We start from the raw sequence: 23,261 nt of genomic DNA, 5'->3' as shown, positions 1-23,261 counted from the left end.
GCAGTTAATGCTCTGTGGCATGTAATTCTTATCAGCTCAGCAGCTATTGAAGTGTCATCTTTGAGGTGTGTAGGTTTGGGGAGGCGAGGGTAGGGGGGGGGCTCCTTTTTGAGTTTAGACAGGTTTGTAGAGACCATTGTACTGTTAGCTAAATTGAAGAGATGAAGGAGAGGAATAAAAAAAAAAAAACAAGACGAGCATCAATGGAATCGATTTACAATCCTCTTTATCTTGCATCAGAGCAGGTAGAAATCACACAATCTCTGCTCACTGCACAACACCAATGTCAGTCAGATCAATAGAAATTGACCCTTGAACAAAGGGGGCTCGGGTTGTCTGGAGCCCCCAGACAACCCGACGCGTGCCGAGCCAGATGACGGCGCGGCACGTCATCTGGTATTAAATTTTCATCACAATACCTGCCAGTGCAGGGCACACTCATCCGTCCACAAATGACTTTCATATTTTACAGGCAGCACCCACAGCAAAGCAACTTTAATATTCACTGTGTGCATCCACAGTCTGTCCACACGGTTTATAGCCACGCACGCCGCTGTCATACTGCTTAGGACTCATTAAAGCTCCACTAAATATTTGTGTTTGCCCAGCCTCGTACGGAGAATAACTTTGGTTGCCGCGGTTAATTGAATTTGATATACAGTCTTTTAAAATTAAATATTTGCTTTGCATCTTCCTGAACGTCTAGCCTGAACAGACATTGTTCAGTTAACGACAATCACTGAGCAAGCAGTCTGCCGGCTGAGGCAGTAATCTGGAGAATTGTTTTGTTTCTCACACTTTCCAAGGCTAACAAACATGTGCTCATAGTCATTTCTTCAGCTTAGTTTTTTTTATTTGTTTTTTTTTTTAATCACACTTAAATGTTTTATATTTTCAGCATAATTTCATTATAAGAGATAGATAACTTAAGATACAAAATAGTAAATGATAACTTATTAAGGGGAGGAAAAAAGCATTCCTGTGTTTTCATTGACTATAACCAAGCAACATGGAGACAGCAACTGTGCACACACACACCTCATGACAACTTAAAGAGCCCACCCAACCAAACAGTCATGTTTTTGGACTGTAGGAGGAAGCTGGAGTACCTGGAGAGAACCCACACATGAACAGTGAGACCCTAAGCTTGGATCCTTCTCGCTTCAAAGCGACAGTCCTACCAACTGTGCCTTTGTGTATCCTGTTATGAGTAGCAAAGCTGCCCAAACAAACCTATTTTTTGCCCCTGAAAATCTATCTTTTGCATCTCAGTAAAGGAATTTTGGCCCACTCTCATGTGCAGAATTGTTTTAATTCAGCGACACCGGAGCTATTTTGTGCACCAAAATAATAATCATGCTAGAGCTTCTTAGTCAGATTTAAACTATGCCTTGCTGGTGTTGAAATTGGTCTTTAGGGGGACTTTTAAAAGTAGACGGTGAAAGAGCTTCTCTATTATAAAGAGGTAGGTTACTCCAGAGTTGAGGAGCAGCAACAGAAAAGGGCCTGGCCCCTCCGAGCTTCCCCCTAGACCTTGTTCCCTACAGGGACCAAGAAGGTGAGCACGGATGAAGAGGCTCACAGAGGTATGATGAGAAAAAAATCTTAAGACATTTAAAAAAAGAAAATAAGGATTTCAAACTTAACTCTAAATAGCACAGGCGACTAATGGAGCGAGGGCAAACAGGGGTGATGTGTTGTGTTCTTTGAGTATCAGTTAAAAGACGTGCAGCAGCGTTTTGGAACAGAGGGCAAGGACTGACACAAAGTCCATTTCAGCAATCTAAGTGGGATTAAATAAAAGCATGGATCACACTTTCGAAGAGTTTCCTGGACAGAAAAGATTAGACCATTGCCATCTGCCTTAAATGATTAAAGCGGGACTTTACAGCTGCTCTGCCGATATCAAATCACTTTAATATGATGTGTTGCAACGTTTACCTGAAAACCCTAATCTTCATTTCTGGAACCAGAATGAGGAGAACTCGGCTTTCTGCTCCAACTGACACAGAGTTGTTATGGACAGAGTTTTATAGCAGCTCAAACTACAGAGCAGACAGGACTCAGCAGAATGCACTACAGCATGAATCCTTTCAGAAGGTAATTGTGATTTAGTTGATGGACCATGTTAAACTACAGTGGCCTGCAGTCGATTGTCCTCTCGACCTGCGCGGTACAGCAGATATATTCTCATTGCAGAGACAGGTAAAGATGATGCGTTGTGACATTTGTATTAGCTTTATTGACAGGAACTGTCTATCATGGAGAGAGTCATTGACCATAAACTGACATCACAGAAACTGTCCTATTTTAACTTTATTGCAATAAAAAAAAAAAAAAATCTGAAGAGCAAAAAAATCAACTGTTCCTTCTCAATCTTGCAGGAGAGGGTAGATGATTTTAAACAGTGACTAGCTCTCATGGTAGAAACTGCTGCAAAAAGAAGGTATAGGACTGCAGGAACAAAGGCACAAAATCAGAAGGATTTGGCAAATGACACAATTTTTATTAAGTCAAATACAGTTGGCTAGAAATTCTATCCAGGTATTATAGAATACAGTCATACTCAGTAGGTCATGATCTAGAATGTAATCTTAGTATCAATGCAGCTTCCCTTCTTGAGCAAGTAATGGGGTAGCAGTGGAGAGGAAAGACAGGAGAAAAACCCAATTAGAAACAGGCTAAAAATGAGCTATCACCACTGGCTGACTGATTGGATAAGAAAGATGGACACAGATTAAGCACTGATGCCCTTGGCCAAGACCAGACACCAATTGGTGGCAGAGAAAAATGACAAAAAAAATGAATACATAGTAACGTCAGCCAATAACGCGATGACTATAGAGTTCAGGGAACCCCAGCCCCTGTAAACTTCTAGCTTTGTTGAAATTTCAAACCTGAGTGAAGTTGGTGTCTGGTTCTCAACGAAGACTGGGAGCTTGTTTCACAGAAGAGCCTGATGACTAAAAGATCTGCCTCTCACTCTTCCTGTAGACCTTCTAGGAACCTGTAAAACCTCTGTAGAACCTGCCAGACTTCAAATAAACATGAAGTCTGACTGCCAGGTGCAGGATGAAGGTTTATTTATGAGATAGTAGTTTTAGATTCCTTTGTGGATTTAAAACTGAGCCAGTGAAAAAAAAACTCAACATGAAGAATTAAGACCTCCTTATATGTCTTATATATTCCTTATATGTGAAAAAACAACAACAAAAAAACGCATTGATGTATTTATCATTAATATTATCATTTATTTAAAAAAGTAAGATGAGCACAGCACTTAACTCTTAATTGATCCTTTTCACTTATTTATTTTAGTAACACATCGCCAAACCACATTATGCATGCACTAAATCTCCATTTAGTAAACCGTCCAGCTGATAAATTGACCAAGCAGCAGCAAGCTCAACATGGTAATAGTACCATTTTCAAAACTACAGCGATCGATCTCTTTAGTTTCTAAATGCTTACAGATGGCTTTTAAGAAATGATGCAACGTGGTGGCAAATATCAAAATGTCAGAAAATGTGTGTTGCAAGACTATAGAGATGTGTTTAACTCTTGTGACTATCTTGCATTCCATGTTTACTGTAATTGATGAATAACTGTAAACATTTGTTTTACTGATGATTTAGAGCTTTTTAAAATGTTATTATTATTAATTCAAAGGTCACATTTATGTAATAAAAATAAAAAATATATATATTTTTTTATAAAATATAATTGTGAAATGGTTTATAGAATAAAATGATCTTCTGTATACAAAACACCAAAGTATGACATGAAAGCGTTGTATTTTGCTGCTTGACTTCTCAATGCGGTGTTTGTTACATTCGTGTGTCAAACTCGGAGTGACACATTTCATTTTGGCTAATTAGGCCCAACTTGCTGCTAAATTATTCACTGTCTTTTCAGTTAATGCCTTTAAAATCAGTCGGTGGACACAAGTAAAGGAAAGGGGAAAATCTGCATTTCAAAAACACCAGATGAAGCAAGGAGACTTGTAGACAGGATATCATCTAATAGGCTTTGAATATGTAGAAGACCCCCCCCTCTCTGCCTCTCCGTGTCACACAGAAAACAGACAGGAGGCCAACTGAAATATCATGCTTGTTTGAAAGCTGTTGTGCTAATGGCAAAGCGTTAATTAACGGAGGTGTTTGCCCGAGCTGGGATGCTACCGTTAGCGGGCAGAAAGTGGCAGCACTTGACGACAAAGTCTGCTCTGACTCTGGAGTCATCGAGGATATTGCATGACATTTGACTCTTCACTTCCAGATTAATCCGCCTGCAGGTCCATTGAGAGAAATCCAACCGTAAAAGCCACATCAGCCACTCTCGTTGGCTTTATTTTTGTACAAAACAGCTCGTTTTGGCTCTGTAATTTGTGTCGACATACCTTTTCCCCTCGAGTGTGCCCATCGGAGGCTCAGAGAGGCTGGAACGTATGGAAATGAGTGCATCCCCCAGGAGATGGAGAGATAGAGGTGACACAGCCAATGAAGGTAGTCTCACCCCGTTTAGGGTGCAATAACACATTTACTCTGGAAGCGTTTAACCAGCTGCAGTAAACTGCAGGTAGCATATGGAGCGCCAGCCCCGAGTTCCCCACTGACGCTGATAATAGCGTAAATGATCATCACTGTGGCAACGTATAGTCAGCAGGCCCCATGTCGGGTAAGCCATGGGTAGTTAACTGTCATTGTTGTGCGGATGGATGGCTGAGCTGCGTTCCAGAACGGTGACAACATACGCTGCTTTGTGCTCCGATCAGCGCTGCCAAGATTGACTGGAGGCATCGGCAGCTCCTCTGCATCGCTCAGATCCTCATCTGTGCTCATGGATGCCTTTGAAAATATCTTGTGTGGGTGGGAAACCAGGCTAATGAAGACATTCTGCGGCGTTAATACCTTCATGTTTCATATCTCTACAGTGACTTGTTAGTTCATTGATATTAAGCATGTCCACGTCATTAATGGCGGCGTTGTTTTTTATGAGCCCTGTAAATAAATCTTAATCTGCTGCTGTGGATTTGGTTGTTCCTCATTAAAAGATGCTCATGTGCTGCAACCGAAGTGCCATCAGTGGGTATCTTGGCTCCGATGGAACGTATACCATCTAAGGTATGTCGATCTGCTTTGCTGATGGAATTCTGCGCCTCTTGGCACGTTGGGAAAAGAGCCATACTTTGGGTGTCTGCTTTGCTTGGGTAGCTCCATCTGGTCCTGGCACCGCTGTGCTTCGCCTCTGCCCAGGAGTTCTGCATCACAGCTATGTGTTGGCAATTAGCAGAGATGTTGGCAAGGCATCAGGCCACTGAGCGGCATTCTCCCCGGGTCTGTTGAATGGCTGTTCTATGCATCTTTTCTTTCTTTACTGTCATTCTACAGCTTCATGTCAAGCTCTGTGTATGTTAAGAACCAGTCAAAGCAAACTCAAAACTTAAGCCAATAGACGTTAGGGGCTGCAGGGAAGGCAAGTCCCAAAAACATAAAGACATAAAGTTTCATAACCAATGAAACCAAGTAGAATACATAACAAAGGAAGTAATGACTGAAATTTCTGGTGCAGGTAATACAAAAAAGCCAAACAAACAAGCAAAAAACAAAAGCAAGCCAAGTAAACAAAACTGGAGTAAATAGCATTTGGGTTTAGTAGTTTTTAATATTATTAAGCTTGCCGTCAGTTACAGTCTTGTATTTCTTATTTGTCTTGAACGGCGTTTGTTTTCCCACTGCTTCATTTACTTAAATATGCCAGCTAAAGCTTTTACAGCTTTACAAAGTCAATGCCTGTTTACATTATCCAGGCATTGACTTTGTCCAGTTTAATTGACTTTGTCAAGTTTAATTCTTGAAGCAAACATTCAGATTGTAAGTAGATGCTGTTACGTTTCCCTCATATTTCCAGATCAAAGGTTCTACACAGTCAGCTCTGCTTCTGCTCCTTTTTTCCATAGGAGCACTATTCCGCTATTTCATTTTCTTTTCAAGAAGACTGTCCAACATTACGTTCTAGTGCTTGGAGTTATTCTATGTAGCTTAATAGAGTAAAAGAAAATGAATTTTTTTTATTCTTTATTTTAATTTCACGTTCTGGTGAAATGAACACCTAAAATCCAAGGACCGAACGGTTTTCATCTTGACCCCTTTCCAGGTTTGACGTGGCGGGACGACATCACTCAGCAGGTTATCTCCAGAGAGCTCTCCAAACTGAGGAACATCCCTCTACGCCAGCAGAGCCCCCCTCCGAGCCAGCTGACGGCGTACAGCAGCTCCAGAAACAGGAAGCTGAGGCCGACTCAGGCGGAGCTGAGCAGAAACCTTCAGCAGTATTTGATGGGATTGGGCTTTAGGCCAGACGCTGACACGAAGCAACAAGAAAATCAACCGGTAATTCAGGTGAGATTCCGGTACTGTAAATGAAATGAATGCCAATAACAAACAGTAAAAAAAAAAAAAAAAAAGAAATGAAAAAGCTAGTTAAGAATTAAAACAAGAGATTTGGTATGAAAATGTGACAGCTGTGCCATCAGGTCTTTACATCAATACGCCTTTTTGATACATTTATTGAAAACTGAGTGTGAAAAGTTTTGACATATAAAGTAAATCAAGTTTTCAGTTCAATTCAAAAATATTTTATTAATCCTAAAGAAAAATTAACTAGGCATCATTTCCCTCAGTTTTACAAATAAATGCCAGTTTGTGCTCGTCTGTCCCACAAACCTCCTGTAAAATGCATTCGTTTGCATCTGTAATGGGACAAAATGTGGTTCTTTATTAAATGTGACATATAAAGACTTTTGCAAAAGACTTTACATCTCCATACTCAATGCAATGTGTAAACAAAAAGTCATTTGGTGGTATAGTGAGAAAGGATATATTCCTTTCATATCCCTGGTGCAGAGGAGTCATTTATTGTCTTTTGCATTTGTCCTCTTGTCCCCGCTTTGCTTTTGTTTCTCTCTCTCCCACTGAGCGGGGACCCTTTTTACACAAAGGTCCTCCATCACCTCTTTACATTATTCAACTATAATATTTAGGGTGGACGTCCCGCTTTGTGCAAGATATGACTGGAATCTCTTATATGTGGGCTGCGTCCTGCTGCTGTGTCACTGCATCCATAATGCAAAGTTGAAGAGTTCAAGACCTTTCTTGGAGAAGGAACGGCATCCTTTGTGGTGCGGCGTGATGGAAAGAGGCAAACATGGTTAGCATGAATGGCGGAGCACCTCCGTCTTGCTGTGCTAATGCCATTATGGGTCTCTCTGTATGCTGGCAGCGGAAAGACTGACATTTTCTCTGTATACATTTGAAAGACAGAAAATGGCACCAGGGGAGAGAGCTAGTATTAGTGTTGCAGTGACATGGATAATAATGCTTTTCAGTGCATCAGATGTACTGTATGCTGTGTGCGTGGGCTCGTCTGACTCAGATGGAAAGAATGATTTGCCATTCTCACAGGACAGAATCACAAAAAAGGGGGAAAAAAAAGTACAAAATCACTCTCTTTGGTGCCAGTATCAACTCCATCTTCATTGCCAAATGGTTAAAAAGACCTCTAAATGTCTGTGTACGTAGCAGCGCATTGTAATGCAAATCCATGTTTCATCATGTGTGAAATATAAACTCATAGGGGTAACTTTGAAATCATTCTCCCCCCTCCCCATTTCGATAAGGGATTGTCGCTACTTCTCAGACTGGGAGGATATGCTTTTAAAGTTTCTGGTGTGTTGTGGGAATGCATGAAATTACTCTTTGAGTGACACTATCTCATCTGGGATTTCCATAATGCAATTTCCAAGGGCAGTTGTCTTTGATCTAGAATCCCTATTCATATCCTGTCCTGTCTGGTGGAGCGCAGGTTGCTTCTCTTCTTATTCTGAAGCTTGTCACATCAGCTCTGACCCCTGCTGCAGCTCATTTGATGTTCTTGTTGAGCCAAATGGTTATGGAAGAGCCCAGGCCAGGTTGAAAATGCGTCCTGTGAATTTTTCCACAGTATCCCTTCTATAAAAGTGCAAAAGAAAACTTTAGGTTTGCAGTATTTGTTGATAACATACAGATGTTTTCAAAGTCAACATTTTAGCTAAAGTGCTGTTGTCTACATTAGCTACAATAAAAGTCTTAGTTCATTGTTGTGACATGCTGTCTCTATCATTTCACACATTTTGTTTCTTAGCTTAATGTTGTAATATGCTGTCTACAATATTCCAGAAATCAGAATGTGATGCTGTTAGCATTGTAACATGTTAGCGTGTTATTTTATCCACCGCTATTTGATGCTACACTTCAAAATCTTATCTTATTATGACAAGTATGTATATTACTTAAAGATTTAACATCCAATGCTAAATGACACAACCGTATGGACAGTGAATTTTCCCTGATTTTTTGTAAGTAACTCTAATACTAAAGCTCAATACCTTAAATACTTCAAAAAGTAAAGGATTTTTTTCTTTATATTGTCTAACAATCACAAATTCTAGCTCCTCCAACACACTGAATCCCAGTTAGTTATTACCTCTAAGTTTTGCTGAAAAAAAATTAAGATGAAATTGGGTAGTATTTGTGTTTTTAATAAGTTTGACTACAATTTTGGTTCATAACCTCCACTGGATCCATGAAAATGGTGCTACAAATACTAATACTACTCATACTCTAAAGCTGACGGCTGACAATGTGTTGCAGAATGAAGATATCACACCCGAGGCTCTGAAAAAGCCCGGCCAGCCAAAGCCAAAGCAGACCTGGAAGGAGACCACCATCTACAGCCTCCAGAAAGGAGCTGGCCAGCCTCCAGTTACCAAAGTCGTTACCAAGAGTGGCGATGGCAGACACCCCAAGCTCAGTACAGCCTACTCGAGCCATGAACCTGACAGGAGCAAGCTCCTCTCCAACCATCTGCAGCAGCTCCTTCCCGGGGCGTCAAGCACTCAGCAGGGCATCGCTGGTGGAGAGCCTGTTTGGCCAAAGGGGAAACTCCACTACCTCAGCTACCTGCAGCCTACTCAGAGCAATCACGCAGACCCACAGATTGCTTTTGGCTCCAATACGGCAAAGCCTAATCTTGACAGACTGCTCTTCAAAGCTGGCCCAAATCGGCTCCCTGCAAAAGACCCCCATAGCCTCGTGGATGGTAGGTGCAGTTGTTTTGTAGCTTTTGTTTGCAGATTTTACACTCCAATACTTAGAACTTGGTTTGTGACAGGAAACCCACTATTTGAAATGATGCCAGGAGCTTTTTAATGGGGTGGTTGAGACGCAGCATGCTAAGAGACATTTAACTGAATATCACTGAGGATGTATGTATACACTTGAGCCGTATGTCTTAATTTTGACCGTTTGTCAATTAGAAAAAAAAAAATCTTCATAAAATTCATTTGAGTTTCTGGTAGTATATGGAAACCCAACTGTAAAGTGAAATTGTAAATAATCTGTTCTCTGTTCCTGTTTTTCTTCCAGATCATCTCATCCTCAATGCGGTGAATCAGCTGGGGAGGCACAGCCTTAACATGGAGGCTTTGATGGGCAAAGATCTGGACCATCTTGCTGAGGTCATCACAGGAGCTCTGCAGGAGGTGGATGAGGAGCGGCTTACTTATGGGGTCGAGCCGGTGCCTGGCGCTGGTGATGACCCCAGGGGGGAGATGAGGGTTAACCAGGAGAAGCCGGCAGGAATGCTTCTGAATCAAGACCAGGATCTGAAATCAGATGAAGGTCTGAATCCAAACCCAAAGGAAACTCTGACATTAAAACAAGGTTGGTGTTCACGTACAATATTATGTATAATAATGTGCAAGTATAAGGCATTGTTGGCTTTTGTTTGTGTAATCCTCATACGAAATTCTGCTAAATGCTTTTCTCACTCGTTCATATTTCTGTCAAACTTGTTTTTCCTCTGCTAAACAAAGGAGGAACCTTGTTTCTGTACAATGTTCTCACATACATTATGTTTCTTTCCAGGCCAACAAATAGACGTTGCAGAAAAAGAGTCCACTGACAAGGTGAATTATAAATTACTCTGCTGCAAAACAAATATATATATATATATATTTTTTTTTAATGAGACGTGACCAAGATACAGTTTTATTTACTTGTTCCTGCTGCTTTGAAAGGAGGATTTGAATAGGCGTAGTTTGAATTTGAAAGACAACGTAACCCTGCACAATCTCAGATTTGTCTGCAGCATTTTCATCAACAAACAAGAGAAACTAATTAATGTGGCCGTTATTATTTGTAAGGGAAAAAAAATATTCTTCCAAACTCTCAGAAAAGGTGAAAGATGTATCATAAATGTGTCCTTTTTAATAACTAGCTCTGTTCAATTTACTCATAAAAAAAACAAAGAAAACATATGTCCTCTTGATTTCTAAACTAAAATTGTTCTTACTCAAACAGCATGGGGCCATATTTTCCAAGCTGCTAGACTACCTCAACATGGAGCCCTTCGGCGGTGCTCCTGGGGTCAAGAGCAGGCCGCCAGCTCCTCTCCAGAAAATGGTTGGACTGGAGAGCGTCCACAGCATAACGAAGCAGGGTCAAGTTCCTGCCCCCTACCGCTCAGAGGAGAAGATCGTGATCGTCCCGGCAAAGGAAGGGTCCACCCTGCGGCTGACTGGCGGAGCAGAGGCACCCGATGGGAGGGTGGACTCTGAGATCCAGAGGTGGATGCAGGCGGACCAGCCCCCCGACGGGGCTGCGCAGCCAGAGGAGGCGCAGAAGAAGGACGTGAAGATTAAAACCCAGCTGGTCCACGTGGGAGTGAAGGAGTTTTCTAGCAGAGGGAAGGACAGACACTTTGGCTACATCATCACCAACTCAGAGTGAGTTTTTGATGATGCAATTGAGAATGTTGCTTTTAGGCTACACATCCTGCTATTTTAAGATTACTAATTTATTAAATTTCTATCGAATTGGATTATAACTGAGCAGTTTTGTTTGCACTGATGAGTTGCGAGTGCAAAAATGTGAAGTCGTCACTAATTTCTTTGCTTCCAATAATTCAGATTTTCTTGCGTTCTTGTAAAATGAGGTCTTGATTTGTAGTTTTGTGGTATTTCTAGAGATCTTTTACAGATTTTCTTGGCTTGAGATTTTTTTTTTTTTTTCCACTCATTTTCTGTCTGTTCTTGTACCTGACCATGACGTCTTGTTATGCAGTATGTCTTATAAAATAAGGTTTTGGTGATGCATCATCCTTCATCTGATTCATCTGATTCATTTGAATCATTTGATTCATCTGCAGTACGTTTTTCAGTGTTTTAGCTACACATTGATGCCAGACTGCTGGTACATAAGGATCCTCTTTAAAATTGAGTTTTTTGATAGATTGAACTACTGACATGTCCGTGGTTCATCTCTTATATTCAGGAGCTTTTTTTTTATATCTAAATGATTCATAAGTTGGAATAAAGAGACTTGCCTAAGAATATAAATCATAAAAGGGCCAGGTAAAATGAAAAAGCAGCTAAAATAATATAATAATTATTAAAAAAAACTTTTAAAACTCTTAGAATGTTAGTAGACAATCAAGACAACTTAAATGATTACAAGAAAGTCTGGTGCAACTTGACTTGACTTTTGCACATCACTGCCGCATTATAGATCCATAACTCTGCATTTTTCACATCATGATATGCATATACTAGCGAAGAACCTCTGCTAATTAAGAGTTGCTAATGAACAGTTTACCAAGAGTAACTGGTTGAAACAGGCTGTTACTATGACCCCCATTTACACTTGATTAAGACCAACATGCAGTCTCCAAGATATTTGCAACCATTTAAATATGCCCGGATCACAGAAAAGGTGAAAAGGTCATATTTCTGCATAAAGAAAATAACGATGCTACAATTTTATTAGTCCAGTCTATTTGTGTTTGGACGTAAGGGGTTTTAGTCCATCTGCAATATAATCAATATTCAACACTATTACCCACTTAGAAGTTTCTTCTTTTTTTTTTTTTGCTGTTCTCATCTCTAAACTTCTCAAAACTTAAAACTTCCTCCAGCTTTATTCCATCGGGGGCATCAGTACTGATTTCTAGTGGAAGACATCTCAGTGCTGTGGAGTGTTTATTGGGATGTGGAGCACAGACTGATCAGTGCAACCGCATGATAGGATTTTCAGGAGTGATGGTTCACGTTGTGCATTGCAGGTACGAGTGTTACAATACCTTACTTTGAGGACTGGCGGTCCTTGTGGACTTGATGAGTTTGAAGCCTTGACACGAGGACACAATGGCCTGTCCACCTTTAAATCCAAGCTGCGCCTCTTGATAAGCTGCCACCCTGCTCTCTCTGTGAAAATTGTGTGCATTTTTAAACCGAGGAGAACTACTACACTCCAAAATGAGCTCACTGCCTTTTGATGCACCCAGAGGATCTCTCTCTCTGTCCCTGGGAAAGCTTTGAATATTCTGTTTCATTTGTAACATTGCAGTGCTGTTCAAATCTGGGGTAAAGTTGTCTTTATGCTTTTTAAACATTTTACAAACATTACTGTTTTGGCTAATTGTGCACATGTTGCTTCTGCATTTGGATCCAGTTTTGGTAAACTTACCAATAACGTGAAGTAACATCATGTTTGTCTATCGCTTCATTCACTAAAAATGCCAAATTTGGATTGCCGAAAGCGTAGATTTAAAGAAACAACCACTCTTCGCTTTGTGTTAACTGTAACACTTTGCAGTCAGTGCTACAGTTAATTTTGGAAGTGAAAGTGTTACAATAAAAGAACTTTTTTCATAAAAGTGACAGCTGTCCTTGAGATGGCAGAATAACTTGGGCATTGGTTTGTGACCGCATTTGCTGCACATTTCCTCTCGATGCGTTTCATACACATTAAATCAGATTTTGTACAAAAGCATACAGGCAGCACCATCAAATGTAAACGTCCTTTTACTCTTAATGCTACCCGACTTGATGGAGTAGTCCAAGTCTTCTTTGTAAGGCAGTGTTTTGCTTCTGACATACTAATGGATTTGTTTCAAGTACTCTCACTTTTGCACCAAGCATATGCCTGCTTTGTTCGCTTACTGACACAGCCTTTAAAAGCTGAGTTTCTGTCAAAGCCACCTACATATTCCCATCTTTATGGAAAAGGGACGCTGTGGGTTAGACTCTTTTGTGTGTGCTGTACCTGATTACAATAGCGGAGATGATAAATCCCTCAGTGTGAGAGCATTACTGTGCAGCATTACAGCCTTAATGATGATACTTTGTGGGGAAGGGGAGCCAAGTTTCTGCCTCCCTTTCTCTCTTACCTCTGGCTCGGCTCCGTCTCAACAGAGATAAGTTTCTATCGACTCTGTCTTTGCCCCTGGCACTCTCTCAAATCTCTTTATAGCGTTATCAAGGCTGGTGTCAGTGGGTTGTCCTTCACCTGATCAACAAAACGCAGCCTCGTAAAGGTCCGATATGGGTCCGGTCGTTGTTGCTGTGCAAATAGAAGTGGCAGATTACATACGGTATATATTAGGAAAGAAGCGGGTCACCTTCCTCCTTTCTTCACTGTCCACTCAGCGGACACCCACGGTAGACCTATGAAGGTGTCTCTGCATTTGCTCCAGACATCATGGCTGCACAGTTGTTATCCCCTTCTTCACATGCCGTGAGGCCACACAGAGCTGCTTATCCAACAGCATCTGACATTGCTCTGGTTGTAGAGAAGTGGTGGGGGGTGAGATGTAGGAGAAGAAGGAGGAGGCGGCGGCGGCGGCAGCTTTGGGGTGGTATGTGTGTATGCTTTGGGGAGGTGAGACGGAGGTGGGAAAGGTATGGATTCAGGAGAATGAGAAAGAAAACCCCAAGGGGGAAAAGTGCTAGCATCAACAACCAAGTCACTCCTGAAGCTCTCCAGTTGCTCGAATTACCGCAGATGGGTGGGGAACGTGTCTGGAATTGCTTTGGTGGAGCTTTAACTTCTAAAACTCCACAAAAATTGCAGAAGAAAGAACTTTGCACCCACTTAAGTGCACAGAAAACCAGCCACTTAGGCACAGCACACTGTTACATCTGTTAGAAAATGTGGCTGAGGTGCAAATGCAGACCAAGCACTAATGTACGAGGATAATCTGACTTGGATAAAGATGTACCACACACAATTCTTTGCAAAAAGTATTCAGACACCTGACACCTATTTGTTTCATATTAAATCATTATCTTTTTATATTTCATATGTTAGACCAAGACAAAGTAGCACATAATTGTGAAGTGGAATACATTTTTTGTTTTTTTTTTGCTAATAAATCATCCTCACACATGGTGATGACAATATCATAGACTTTTCTCGATCAGGAGCAGAAAAGCTATTGGGAGTCAACGGGAAGATGGATGGCCCTAACTTCAGGGGAATCCTGAAAGAAAACTTCACAGAGGATGCAAAGGACTTGAGTGTAGGTTGAAGGTTCACCTTCCAGCGTGATGATAAAACATACAGCCAGAGCTCCAATTGCATGGTTAGGATCAAGGCAAATTCATGTGTAGGTATGGTCCAGTCAAAGCCCAGACTGATTAAAGATCTGCAGCAAGACGTATGCTGTCTGTCCAATCTGACTGAGTTTCAGCCATTAAGCAAAAAATATATATATATATTTTACAAACTTTCTGACTCCAGCTGGTTAAAAAAAACAAAACAAAACAAAACCCTAAAAGACGTGCTGACGAGCAAACATTGATGCTAAAAAGTACCGATACAGGGAGCTAAACACAAAATGCACACCATGCTACTTTATGTTGATCTTTCTTCTGAAATCCCAATAAAACACTTTGAGGGTTGTGGTGTGAAAAAAAAAGTTCAGTGGTCTGCACAGATTTTTGAAAGGAACTGTATGCAGTAAATGGTCTTGCACTCAATGCCCAGGCCTCCATGAAATTGTTTCCCTGCTTATTTCACATTTCTCCATTATATGGAATGGAAACAAAATTTTAAAAGATTGTCTCAGCGCGATCCATGACCTCTTGCTGCATGTCACCTTGCAGTCACCTGGCAGCAATTCCCAGTGATTCCTGGTTAAGCCATCAGGAAAAAAAAAAAAAGGTAGCTTTTCTGATGGCGCTTGTGAGGATGCACTTCTCATCTCCCGCGTACGAAGCTCGGCGTCCGGCAGATTGCCTTTGTTTGGTCTATTTCCTCCCTGAGTGAGAAAGCAGCCGTGGACTGAGCTGAGATGAGGCATGGCTTTATCAGACCACCATTACACTTCACCTCGATTTCATTTGCACCTTATTATTCCCATCTCAACGTGGAGGCGCGTGCGTGGCCCCGGCGTGTTTGCGTTGCGCATTTTATTTAATTTATTTTTTTGCGAGGGCAAAGCGCGTGCGGGATCGGCGAAAACTTCAATGCGGAAGGAAGGAGAAAGATGAGAGAAGGAGGAGAGAGAAAGGAGTGTCTGTATGATGCAGCCATTACACCTCATGCAGGTTCCATTTGCACCTTATTGTTTGTTTCATTGGTGGAAAAAAAAAAGCAGGTGATTTAGCAAGCCCGGAGAGGCAGCTGATCCCTTTTCCCTCGACACAGTGCTTTGTGTGTGTTTTTATTTGTGATTGTCTGCAATGTTCTCTCTCTCTCTCTTTTTGTGTTTTTTTTTGTTTTTTGCACTACATCCACTCAGACAAGCATGGCATTCTGCTTGTGTGCAATGACCCGTTGGCGGGAATTAAATGTGAAAGCATTTTCTTGGAAAACCAGCATTTTAACACCTTAATGTTTGGGTGTCTCTTCCAGCTCCCTCACCAATGACCGGGCCTCGGACCTGATGGACCGGCTGACCCAGAGGCTGAGCCTCCACACCGCAGACCTCACGCAGCTCTCGTATGTGCAAAGACTGGTCTACCATGCAGTAGAATTATAAATTATATTTGAAGCATTTGAAACATTTGGCATTGGAGTCTTTGAGTTTAGGTGAACAGGGTGACGCTTTTTTTTACCCCCCTCCCCATTCCCTGAAAGGATTGTTTATGCAAAAACAGAAAAGTGCAGGAGACTGTTGACGTTTGCTGTTTTTCTGACCTTTTGGGGTGTTTGACTTCATGCAGCCAGAGAAATCAGGCCTAATTACCTCTAGACCCACACTGATGTCTCTGCTGTATTAAAAACAGCTCTGTGACACTGCCACAGCACCTCTTGTCAAAAAATAGCAGTGCAGCCGTCAACCATTTTCTTTTTTTTTTTTAGTTAAAGGCAAAAAGAGAAACTGGAAGTAGCGGTGGATCCAGAGAAAAGGACTCCATGAGGAGGCGGTTAATGTATTAATGAGCGCGCAAACTGTCCTTGAACCTGGACTGATTTGTGTTTTTAACGTGGTTCTTCTGCCCGCTCGGTGTCAGATTGCGTAGGAGGCAGAGGAGACGTGTTCGTCTGAGATCTGACGAGCCTTTTGAAACGCTCCGGCAGGGAGAAGTGAAGTCTGCGTGGCTCAATAACACCTGCAGCATGAGAACAACAAAGCCAGACGACTGCAGCGTTCGTGCCAAACACTCCAACACAAGATGAAGAATATTCTGGCTTGCATAACGCTTCCTAAATAAAAAAACACGGTGACCTTAACGTCGGCGCCAGCTGCAGAGGCATTCGGATTTTCAATTCAACCTCCACATTTGGTGCTGCTGAGCCAAAACACTGGGACGTGTAACATTGCTGCAGCGGTTTTGTTAATTTTTGTTAATACACCTGTCATTTCGCATCACATGGAATCAAGTCTTGACACGCGACATGATTAATGCCTTCTTTCTTGATGCTAATGAAAGGTCTGAGGCATTATTGAACCGAACTCTTATTAAGAGAGCGCAGTGGCGAACTTCTCACATGTAAATGAGAGAAAACCACTTAATCAAAGATACGGTTCCTGCATTAAAAGTAATTTATGCCAAAGTTCTTTTAAACATCTGAAAACTAACAGCTGTTTTTCGTACTGTTAAGGCATTACCTCTAGAGACTGTGAAAGGACAACTGTCCGACATTAAATCAGGCAAACGCAACGCCAAGACAACACAACAACCATTTACACAAACACTTACACAAGAAGACTGTTTATTATCTTTAGCTGCTGAGAGATACTGGAGAAGTTGAGGAAAAAAGCCAAAAATCTGCAGGAGAACATGGAAATTTAACAGAAAAGGTCCCCCGGCTATCTTAACATGTAAAAAAAAAACAGGTTCCTTGTAAAGAACATGTGGAATAAGATAGATGAAATTGACATACTATTCCATTTTCTTTTAAAGATTGGAGAGATAACCCAGACTCTTATCATGTACCTTATATATGGAGTTAAATTCCTGACCAAAACCTGAGGACTGCATTAAGCAATCACCACAGGATATTTATTAGCTGAGAGAATGGATAGCTCCAAATGATTCATACTGAATTATTTATAGTAGTTATTCAATACTTTGGCAATACAGTGTCAAAATAAGTCCTAATCAGAATGCATATTGTAGCGTTTCCTTAATTACACAACAGACATTCTAGTTATAAAATAACCAAATGAGTAATGTTTTTTTTTTTCCCGTACATCCACTGCTGAATGGAATATGTTACTTTTTAGTACAGGATTTCTAAAGGAACTTTGCTGCATTATGTTGCTGTTTTGCTGTGAAATCGGTGTAAAAAACAGCCTCAAATAAAGATTCTTCTGTGTCTTTGCACCTCAAATTTACTCTTTTCTGTTCCGAAGGCAAATAGAGAAAATGTTCCCTTTTTGTTTGGCTTGTTTACCGCCGTCCTTTTTCATTTTTACAAAGCAATGGAAGCACATTCGTTTAGAAACAGCCGAGGCGAAGGACATGACGTGAGCTTTTTTTTTGTGCACCTTTTTAGAGAGCATGCGACAGGTGAGCGTTTGAAAGCTGCTGCCTGAATATGCGCCGGCTGGGAGAAAGAGAGCCGGGTCAGAGCGCGCCGCCCTGCTTTGTTTGGAGGGTGGAGGTTCTCACTTTCAGAAGCTCTGATGAGTCCTGACAAATGAAAAGAAACACTCAAATATGACCAAAGGGACAGGATTTTCAGAGCAGAGGGTTGAAATGTGTGAGGTTTTCTTTTGGAGTTTAAATTTCGGGCACACTTAAGTTCACAGTTGCTGCATGTTTTTCATGTAAAAAAAAACTTTCTTCAGATTAAGCAATTTTATTGTCACTTTGAAAAAAAAAAAAAAAAAAAAAAAAAACTTGACACTTTTCCAGATTCAAATTTCCAGGGTGAGAACTTCTGTCCTCTATGGCAATCTTTGAATCCTAGAGGAATTAAATAAGGATCCTGCAAATACCAGAGACTAGAAAGAACAACACAAGGAATGAAGAGAGAGGATGGACTAAATAGAGAGGGAAAGGAAAGAAAACAGGAAGGAGGGAAGGAAAGATGAAGAGAGGAAGGATAGATTTTTAGGCAAGGAAGGGAGTAAATAAAGTTTGAAATATTCCACTTCCATACTTTTCCAGACTGTGTAAGAACTTTATGCGGTGGTTCTCACCACCACAGTTATCAAGTATGAAACATTTCCTTTAAACCCAAGTTCTTGATGTTGATGGATCTTTTTCCAGATGATGTAAGTGTTTTACTTCTCAACAACACTAGGGGGAGTTGGACACACACTCACAAATATGTGCTCACACACACACAGTCTGTGAAAGACACAGACACTCATCATGTCCCACCAGTAGAGCTAAAATGAAGTCCAGGCTCACACATTCAGTAACAAAAGGGGCAGGGTAAATTCCTCCAGATAACTTATCCATCTCAGCTTCATCTCCCGACTGTAGCAGTGTTTCCCCCCCTTGGTATATTTAAATAATATTGGTGTGGTGTGGGCTTGAGAAGGAAAAGAAAAAGAAAAAAGAAAGTCAATTCAATTTGAGATGCATTGCGATCTCAGTCAGGGCATCTTTGGCCAGGGAGAATTGAGGCAGGGGTAAAGATTGTGGAAACATTGACATTTACAAGAGCAAACTGAAGCCCAGGTGAAGGTGCTGTTGTGGGGGGAGGGAAGGGCATATTTCTTTTCAGAGCAGTGTGTTTTCCCTCCTGCCTGTGCCCGAGCATGTGTATAATCATGTTCATAAATGCATTGTTGCATGGTCGGGTCCATCTGTTGAGAGGTATTGGCTCACACATCGCTCCTGGCTGGACCAGTGGAGCTGCGTCTGTAGCGGGCAGACTGATGGCGAGTGGGTCTGGGTCACAGCTCTCCGGCAGTCTGATGAATCTCCCTTTATGCCGCACAGGCTGGCAGTGCAGTGTACTAAAAACGTACATGCGCTTTTCAGGACGTTACAGAGCTCATACGACGGCATGCCGAAGGACTGAGGCAGGTAGAAAAATGAGACTCGCATAGATCGGTCACAACTTCTTTACAACCAAAGCGCAACAATGTTGTATATCAGTTAAATATAGTTAAATATAGTTTCATATGTGCAGCGTTATCTGGTTTGAATAGTGAGCGATGCGTAGGTCGGCCTTCGATAAACGTTATGAAAGCAGACATCTGTGTCCTGTTTCAATCAGTCTAGATTAGTACATTTAATACGTTCTCACGTCTTTTTTTATAAGCTGTCTGAGTGGGGTACTGCAGAGCTGCTATCAGATGGCAGTATGTTAACTGAAGTAGATGGCAGGGGCAGATCTACCTTGGGAAGATTTAGGATGTGTGAGCAGGAAGAGTTTCCAGATTTATCTTACATTTCATTTATATTCAAATGAATTTAGTGAGAATTGTTGCTTTAAGATGGCATGATACATTCAACTGCTACGACCACAGAACACCGTTAAACACTAACTTATTTCTCCTTTCTTCTTGTCTTGAGATAAACTCTTATCAGGTCAAACAGAGACTATTAATAATTAAATGTATCAAAGAAAAATGTTAATCAGTTGGCAGATATTGGAAATTAATACCTTGCTTATCTATCCCATCAGCAAGTATCAATGCAAAACAAATCTAAAAGATTATGAGGACAGAGTGGAATAAAGCATGGCAGGAAATGATGATGATGATGATGATGATGATGATGATGATGATGATGATGATGATGATGGTTAGGATCACTGGGAACTGTCAGAAAACTGCTTCCAACTCTGGTCTCTCTTTGTGCAGAACTGTTTGAGTTGACAATTAAAAGGCTAAATGATGTAAAGAGTTTACACTGCGCTAAATTTGGTTTACATGAACAACCAGTCTTAAGAAAAATATGGATTTTTGCCAAAAAAAACAACAACAACAAAACTTTGGTTCAGAGGGAGTGTTTCACAATGCAGTTAATAAAAGTGCCTAAAATGCAGTGATGACCACTGAGGTTTCATGACGGGTGAGGCTCAGGTGATGTGCAAACATTTGAAACCCAAAATTGAAGCTTATATTTCAAATTTGCTCTTAATTGTTGCATTTATTTGTCTTGAAGAACACCTGTTGGCGCTCAGCAGTTCTACAATACTTTTTGCCTCAGCCTCCCCATCCATAAGGCTAATTATGTCACACACACACACACACGCACACACACACACACACACACACACACACACACACACACACATCTTTGTATTTTAATATGTAATTGTATGTATTTTTGTTAGTGTTCTCTAACAAGTGCTAACTGTGTCCCAGTTGGAAGTTCATGTTTTGCGCTTTGTTTTTTAGGCTTTTTGACTTGTATTTGAAACAAGTTGGGTTGTTGCCTTGCATTAATTACCATTTGGGTTTTTAAGATACTCAAAGCACTTGTTAACAAGCTGAATCATCAGCTCTTGCAATATAAAAATTTGCCTCACTATTAAGGGCCAATGCATTTGGCTTGTACAGCAATATTTTTTGCACATGTACTGTTTTGGTCTTTCGTGTCTCAAGCTAGAGCCAATTATCTCAGTGTTTTATTGTGAAAAAAAAAATTATTTGTTGTTGATAGTTCCTTTGAGTTTTCATCATTCATGGGGAATAAAATGTGTTTCATTAGTTTGTTGATCGTTGTTATGAAGCAGAGCCACAACAAAGGTTTCTTTAGCAAAAACATAGCTAAAGATAGTTTTAGTTTATGCTTTTTGATTTATAAAAAATAATATTTTCGTTTGTGATATAAGAAGGTCCACTAGACATGAGAGGGGCAGTTCTTTACACATTGCTAGACTGTTATTTTTCTCCCCTGTGACTGTCTCCAGGAATCGTACCAGAGTGTGTAGAAGTTGTTAGATTTTATTCCATGACCAACCTCGGGGACCTTCAGCAATTATTTTGCTCCAGGGAGAGAAGTCTGCGGCTGACTCAAGGCCAGACAGAAGAGAATGGGTGCAAAGAGTACAAGCTTCAGTGTTATAGTAAAGGGGTGCAGGGTTGCTGCTCAGCCAATGACTGTAATTTGCTCTTTGGACATACTCAAACTGAAATGGAGCACAAAACCTATAGTGACTCACATCATCTTCAGAAAAATTCAGGTACTAAATTCACATATTGAGGCTTTATTTATTTTATTTATTTTTTTTGCTCCAGTTGGCATGGTATACATTAAAATTGGGGTCTGAAAATTTTAATGTATGGTCCTTTACAAAGCTCTCTTTGAATCACTAGATAGATTTTGCTACCGCCTTTTACTCTCAGCTACATCAGAATAACTATTAGGACACTGAAGGAGTTGACCATGTTCATGCTGAAAGCGGGTTAAATCTACATTGAAGATTCACATTGGCATTAATTTGACCAACATATGCAGCAAATGATATTAATAGGTGGAAACAGGTCCTTTTACATTCACCGGATGTTTTTTTTCTTCTTCTTCTTCTTCCTTACTTGTTGTCTGCAGAGTTCTGGGTCCTGCAATGACATTCAGGGTCGGCCCAAATCCTAAAAACGTGACCACTGCAGACCTGGTTCAAGCTGCAGGTAAGACCAACATGCGTGTTTCCATTTATCTCCCTCACAGAATGATCCCCATTGATGACATTCATTCCGATTCACCTCTCCTCCGCAAGGCGGTTCACTTAGTCACAGTCTTTCCTTCAGCATACAGTTCAGGTCCGTGGGTTTTCATCATCTCCAGTCCTTAAGAGGATTGTCAACACTGAGCATCTGCAACAGAAATGATGATCCCACCATCCTTCCTCTGCCATGCTTGCACACAATGCGCAGGACAGTTTGTTTGGTTTGTTAGGTCCGGCAGACTGACAGCTTGGAAACAGGTTTGTGTTGGCCAGTCTGAGTTTGTATGTCTGCAGTGTGCACTGGATTGATGTAGACTGATGGGGATCTGTCACCCGGCGACAGGTCGCTGTCAGTACGCTCCTCTGCTTATTGTCAGCGCTCCGGTCAGTCAGCCGTGTGTGTTTGTTCAAAGTGTGTCCTTATTTCAGCCGGAAATGACTTTGAGCAGAACAGCGAGCTTTCAGTATGATCCAATATTCCCCTCGTGGAATCAAAATGGTGTTGTTATTGGCAGAGTTGTGTTGCTGCTCCTAGTGTCTCTCTTTTTCGTGTCGTTTGAAGCAGCAGACATTTGTTGTCACTGTCCTGTTGGAGAAAGCCTGGACAATGGATGATGGGGTTTAGATTGGCATGTTTGAGGCTGTTCATCTGTTATTTTCTATTTTTTATTTTATTTTATTTTCTTGTCCTCTTTTGCTTCTCCTACCACGTGTGACTGATTGTGATGAGGTTTCGTGTGGTGAGAGCTAATGACAGCCATGAGCTGGGCTGAAATGTCAGACCAAATGTTATGTCAACATGATCATGAGCCTGGTCCACAGTGATGAATTATGAACACAGCCGGCTTGAATAGTAATTTGTTAAAGTGGAGGGAAGGGCTTTTCTTAATTAAAAAAAATCACTTTCATCCCAAATAAACATGAGATGTGGCTCTGAAATGCATTAAAATTGCAACCACAGATCATAGAGGGGATAGATTAAGAGTCCTGGCACGAGATTTATTCCCTGTACTCCCAAACCAGTGTGAAGTGGATAGGAGTTCCCACCCTCCTCCTGACGTTCAAAGCAATCTGGAAAAAAAAAAGAAAAGCGTTTATCTTCACTTTCCAGCGACACAAAGCAGTCGCTGACATTGACTTCAACACTATGTGGCAAAGGCGCGGTGATTTTCAAGCCATCGCCGGGTTGCAGAGGAGCAGCATGGTTTGGGCGTGATCTGAAAATCAAAGTGACGCCCACATACAGTGGCCACCTGGGTAATCCTGGCTGACCTTTGCCTTATGTGTGACTGTGCATAAGTGACGTGGCCTCCTAATGAACTCGTCAAAACCCCCCGCTGCATCCAGAACTCCGTC

The 23,261-nt window shown here is 41.2% G+C and overlaps 1 protein-coding gene across 3 annotated transcripts in view; it reads left to right on the top strand.

The window, feature by feature from the left end:
- The window catches only part of ptprn2 (protein tyrosine phosphatase receptor type N2), a 152,518-nt gene that overhangs the window by 33,000 nt on the left and 96,257 nt on the right, over positions 1-23,261 (top strand). For 2 of the 3 annotated variants that reach the window (XM_016673188.1, XM_016673189.1), the window contains 7 exons: positions 6,157-6,401; positions 8,691-9,138; positions 9,465-9,760; positions 9,962-10,006; positions 10,401-10,825; positions 15,735-15,821; positions 21,788-21,867. In XM_016673188.1, the coding sequence (XP_016528674.1) occupies positions 6,157-6,401; positions 8,691-9,138; positions 9,465-9,760; positions 9,962-10,006; positions 10,401-10,825; positions 15,735-15,821; positions 21,788-21,867 (1,626 nt within the window). Of the gene's footprint in view, positions 1-6,156; positions 6,402-8,690; positions 9,139-9,464; positions 9,762-9,961; positions 10,007-10,400; positions 10,826-15,734; positions 15,822-21,787; positions 21,868-23,261 lie in introns of all 3 variants that reach the window. The other variant, XM_007555631.2, reaches the window with a different exon arrangement.

The sequence above is a fragment of the Poecilia formosa genome, unplaced genomic scaffold (assembly GCF_000485575.1).
Source record: "Poecilia formosa unplaced genomic scaffold, Poecilia_formosa-5.1.2 Scaffold71, whole genome shotgun sequence".
Lineage (NCBI taxonomy): Eukaryota > Metazoa > Chordata > Actinopteri > Cyprinodontiformes > Poeciliidae > Poecilia > Poecilia formosa.
Note: the sequence above shows the minus strand (reverse complement) of the source record. Positions and strands in the feature narration are given on the sequence as shown.